Source organism: Calidris pugnax, unplaced genomic scaffold (assembly GCF_001431845.1).
Source record: "Calidris pugnax isolate Ruff unplaced genomic scaffold, ASM143184v1 scaffold335, whole genome shotgun sequence".
NCBI lineage: Eukaryota > Metazoa > Chordata > Aves > Charadriiformes > Scolopacidae > Calidris > Calidris pugnax.
In genome coordinates, this window is record NW_015091148.1 from 73,100 (window position 1) to 77,762 (window position 4,663).

Genomic DNA, 4,663 nt, shown 5'->3' on the forward strand with positions numbered 1-4,663 from the left:
GGAGGAGGGAAGTGGAAACCAGTGCCGTTTATGGGTGACCCCAAAGCTGGGGCTGTCCCTATGCTGTCCCCAGACCTGCTGAGCACAGGGGCACCCCTCAGCTCTGACCCCCTTCCTGCCCCATGCTGGGGAAGGGCGGGGGGGGGGTCCCACTGCCCTGGGGGGGGCGAGGGTTAAACAACTGGCCTGTGGTCCCAAAGGACAACGGGTGTCCTCCTGGCATGGAACCGGTGGCTATGCTCAGGCCAGGAGCCACTGGTGATGGGCATAGCCAAGGGCAAAGCCAGGAGGGATGGGGGGGCAGGGGTGTGTGTGTGCAGGAGTCACACAGTGGGGACCCCTAATTGGTGTGGGGGGACATCCGCGGGGGGGTGAGGGAGAGGACAAGCTGGGGCAGGAGAAACGTCACCAGCCAGGGCCCAATGGCGTACTTGAAGAAGTTGGTGCTGTACCACAGGGTGACATCTGTGGGCTGGAGGAACCAGTGCAGGACCTGTATGGCCACCAAGGCCAGCAGGGCGCTGGCCAAACGCTGCCAGGGGTCCAGGCGAGCCCCCTGGGGCAGGGAGAAGCTGGCGGCCAGCCCCAGCCCCAGGGCACTGCCCGTGTCCCGGGAAATGGAGGCGAAGGGCCGGGTGTCCAGGCGCAGCCAGGAGGGGTTGGAGCACCATTTGGTGGCCAAGCGGATGGACCTGCGGCAGGGGGAGGAGAGGGGTGAGTGGGATGTGAGGGGGGGAATCTCTGGGGCTAGCCCCACGCCAGGGTGGGGGACAGATCCCTGGGGCTAGCCCCATTTCCGCCCCCCCCCCCCAGAATATGGAGGGCAGATCTCCGGGACCAGCCCCATGCCAGCCCCCCCAGCCTAGGGCTAATATCTGCCCCTTATGAACCTGGGGGGCAGATCCCTGGGGATAACCCCCAGCCAACCCGGGGGGCAAATCCCTGGGGCCAGCCCCATACCAGCCTCAGAGGCAGATCCCTGGGGCTAATCCCCCCTTCCCTTGAACCTGGGGGACAGATCTCTGGGGCTATTCCCCCCACCACCACCGGCCTGGGGAGGACGGATCTGTGGGGCTAGCCTCCTGCCCCGGGGCACTCACCAGTCAATGTCGATGCCAGTGGCGATCAACAGGCTGTGCAGGGCGAGGGAGCTGAGCAGCAGGGCCAGCCCGGTGGCCACGAAGAAGCCCAGGGTGCAGGTGGCCAGGGTGCAACTCTGCAGCCTCCAACCCAAGACTGCCCCTGCAGGGTGAGGATGGGGCAAGTTGGGGGTCCGGGATGGACTTGGCTGGGGGGGGGCGGCGCTCAAGGGGAAGGGAAGGTGCCCCAAAACCCCCTGGCCCAAGGGTGGGGGTTGGGCTCCACGTGGAGGGACCAAATGTCCCCCCCCAGTAGCCCCACTCACCTGTCAGGATGCCGCCGACCACCTGATGGGGGAAATGGGCCAGCACGAAGATCCGGGAGAGCCCCACGGCCAGCAGAAGCAGGACGTAGGCGCCGAAGGGGCTCATCTTCACCACCAGGCTGGAAGGCAGAGAGGGTGAGCGGTGAGTAGACAGTCATGGGGCAGGATCGGAGCTCCCCAGCACCTTGTGCCAGGCAGGGAAAGACTGGCCCCCGCTTGGCAGGAGGAATGAGTGAAGCACAGGTGAAGACAACCAAAAAAGAAACACCTCAGGGGGGCTTTTTGAGGGTCTCTGGGGCAGCCAGAGCTGCCAGGATGGAGCTGTGTTCCCCAGGAGCCACCCCACTGGGAGGGGACGGTGTCCCTCCACCTGCCCTGTGCCCATGATGTGCTGCGGAAGGGTCCTGTGTTACAACCTCCCACTTCCAAAAGGGGTTTTGGAGGCTTCCAAGTGCCAGCTTCCCCCTTCCCAGGACTCACCTCCTGGAGTGTCTGGATGCCAGTGCTGTCAGAGCGGTGACAAGTGGCCAGAGGGCTGCTCCTGTGACCATACAGTGGCCGGAGGGGCTCCCTGCCAAGAGCAAACACAGGCCGCTCGACACGCTGGGTCAGGGGGGGAGCTTGTACCAGGGGGTCACCCAGGAGAGGTGGGGACATATCTGCTCCCTCCTGGCCAACACCCACAGGGGGCTCAGCTTGAGGATGAGGATGGAACGAGCCAGTGTCTCTGGATGATGGCCACCTGCCCCCAAAAAGCCAGGCTCTGGGGGGGGCTCTGTGGGCAGGAGAGGTCAGGTGGAAAGGGCGAGCGAGGTGCCCCCGTCCCTGTCACTGGCAGACTCTCCCGTGGGTTTCCTGGCCCCAGAGCTGCCTGTGCCGTAGGTGCGATGCCAGCAGCTGTGGCGCCCGGCCTGCTCCCCGCCGCTCGCTCCTTCGCTCTGCCACAACACGCTGGCTTGATGAACAGCAAGTCCCACCGGCAGCATTCCCATCCAGATGGAGCCTCCTAGCTCCTCCAGCCCTTCCCTACGAATTCTGCCAGAGAGGCAAGGGAAAGCTTTCCCCCCCTGTTACTCACCTGGTCCCGTTTCGCAGGAGACGGGGAACTGGCGCAGGACAACCAGCTGTTTTCCTGCGAGCCCCGATTCATGAACCCACCAGAACGGGCGCTCCCCAAATAAGAACCTGGTGGGGAGAGAAACCAGAGAGCAGTGAACGTCCCAACGCAGCCCTACGCCTTCACCGCCAGCAGGAGGAGCAGGATTTCTGCCAGTTCTTATGGTTCCCGGGCTTCTTTTTTCTGCCACAAATGCCTGGCAGATGTGTTACTGTGACTCGGGTGACCAGCAGAAACTCTGCAGGCCCCATGTGAGGACCAGCACTTGTCTCTGCCCGCCCAGTGGAGCCCGCCGTTGTGTTTCTGCTGTTGTGAATGTGCCACCGCTCAAGCCCTCGGGGTGTGACCACGGCGACCCTGTGACTCTCCCCTCACCATTTGAGGACCACGTTGAGCCACTCGGACACCAGGCCAATCCACAGCACCGACACCCCCACCTTGCGGTCCAGAAAATAGGCGAGAGGGAAACAGACGGTGAAGATGCATTTGGGATCGGCCAAGGAGGTCACCGAGATCCAAAATTTTTCCAGCCAGGGCGGCCCGGCCTGCAGCGCCTCTGCGAAGCGGATCCCAGCAGTGTGCAGGGAATCCATGTCACTGGGCTGGAGGGAGAAAGGGAGCGTTAGAGCTCAGGCCTTGGCACAGAGCCTGCTTGACAGGCAATGGCCTTGGAGGTGACTCCCCCGGGGCGACTGTCACCCTGTGGCAGGCTCCCACCCTTGCTGTGACCCTGAGGGACGCCTTGGCGGGTGATGCCAGCGCTGGCACGGCTTCAGGGAGCCATTTTGCCACTTGAAGTCTGCCCTCGAAGGACTCTCAACCTTTGCATCCCACCTGTGGCCGGTGCTGCAGAGAGCCACAGTGGGGATGGTGGCACCGGGCAGCATCGCTGCGTGCCACGGGGCTGTCTCCCGAGGGCCAGCGCCGGTAGGACCAAGACCGATGGGTGCTCTGGGTTGAGCCAGCATGAGCACATCCCAGGGGCCTCAATGCGGGGTTTGCTGGAGCAGTCAGGCTGCCCTGATTAGCTCTGGCCTCCCTGGGGCCAGCATGGGACTGCCCTGGTGCCTCCCTGGAGCAGGCCCGGAGTGTCCATGGAGCAGGCCCAGGGTTGGCTCAGGTTCTCCCTGGAGAATGCCCGGGGTCTTCACAGAGAAGGATTGTGGTCTCCATCATGGAGTAGGCCTGGGGTCTCCCTGGAGAAGGCTTGGCATGTCCATGGAGCAGGCTTGGAGCAAGCCTGGGGTTGGCCCGGGTTCTCCCTGGAGAAGGCCTAGGGTGTCCCTGGGGTGTCCTGGGACCTCCCCAATCATGGAGAAAGATTACAGTCTCCATGGAAAAGGCCTGGGGTCTCCCTGGAGCAGGCCTGGGGTCTTCATGCTAAAGGTTTGCGGTGTCTATGGAGTAGGCCCAGGGTCTCCCTGGGGTGGCCCAGGGTCTTCCTAGGGTCTCCTGGGGTATCCCTGCAGCAGGCCCAGGGTTGGCCTGGGTTCTTCCTGGGGTCTCCATGGAGAAGGCCTGGAGCAGGCCCGGCATCTGCTGGGGTCTCCCTAGGCCAGGCCCGAGACCTTCCTGGCTCCACCGGGGGTGGCCTGTGGTGTCTGTGGAGCAGGCTGGGGGTTGGCCCGGGTTCTCCCTGGGGTCTCTATGGAGCAGGCCCAGGGTTGGCTCGGGTCCTCTCTGGAGAAGGCCTGGGGTTGGCCCGGGTTCTCCCTGGGGTCTCCCTGGAGCAGGCCTGGAGCAGGCCCAGGGCTGGCTCGGGTCCTCTCTGGAGAAGGCCTGGGGTTGGCCCAGGTTCTCCCTGGGGTCTCCATGGAGCAGGCCTGGAGCAGGCCCAGGGTCTGCTGGGATCTCTCTAGGCCAGGCCCGAGGCCTCCCTAACTCCACCGAGGGCGGCCTGGTCCTCCGGGGGACACCTGGATGCCCGAGGTGGGGGGTGTATCTATCCCCAAGTGTGCCCCCCTCCGCCAACCCTTTCCCACCACCCTCCCGCTCACCCGGCCTCTTCCGCCTACACTTCCCAGCAGCCCTCGCGGCACCGGGATGGGGGGGAAGCGAGAGGCGCTTTGCCCCGCCCTCTTCCGTCGCGCGTGGTGACGTCGGCGCGGGCGGTGGCACCGCCCACCTCCGCTCCCCTCCGC

At 64.8% G+C, this 4,663-nt stretch overlaps 1 protein-coding gene across 2 annotated transcripts; it reads right to left on the reverse strand.

Moving 5' to 3' along the window:
- Nucleotides 1-9: 9 nt before the first annotated feature.
- G6PC3 (glucose 6 phosphatase, catalytic, 3) lies at nucleotides 10-4,615 on the reverse strand. 2 transcript variants are annotated; one of them, XM_014958971.1, is made up of 7 exons: nucleotides 4,520-4,615; nucleotides 2,898-3,124; nucleotides 2,484-2,590; nucleotides 1,886-1,976; nucleotides 1,406-1,524; nucleotides 1,101-1,242; nucleotides 10-692 (listed from the first exon to the last, which is right to left on the reverse strand). In XM_014958971.1, exons 2-7 carry the CDS (start codon nucleotides 3,113-3,115, stop codon nucleotides 341-343), a joined length of 1,029 nt encoding a protein of 342 aa, XP_014814457.1. In that variant the 5' UTR covers nucleotides 3,116-3,124; nucleotides 4,520-4,615; the 3' UTR covers nucleotides 10-340. The 2 variants fall into 2 exon arrangements, with proteins under 2 accessions (XP_014814457.1, XP_014814458.1); XM_014958972.1 differs by lacking the exon at nucleotides 4,520-4,615 and adding an exon at nucleotides 3,357-4,273.
- Between the last annotated feature and the right edge of the window lie 48 nt (nucleotides 4,616-4,663).

Coding starts and splice junctions, on each gene's coding strand:
- G6PC3 (XM_014958971.1), bottom strand. CDS start 3,115: ATGGATTCCCTGCACACTGCTGGGATCCGCTTCGCAGAGGCGCTGCAG. Junction 2,591..2,897: donor CTCAACGTGGTCCTCAAATG/GTGAGGGGAGAG, acceptor TCTCCCCACCAG/GTTCTTATTTGGGGAGCGCC. Junction 693..1,100: donor ACTGGCATCGACATTGACTG/GTGAGTGCCCCG, acceptor CCCCTGCCGCAG/GTCCATCCGCTTGGCCACCA.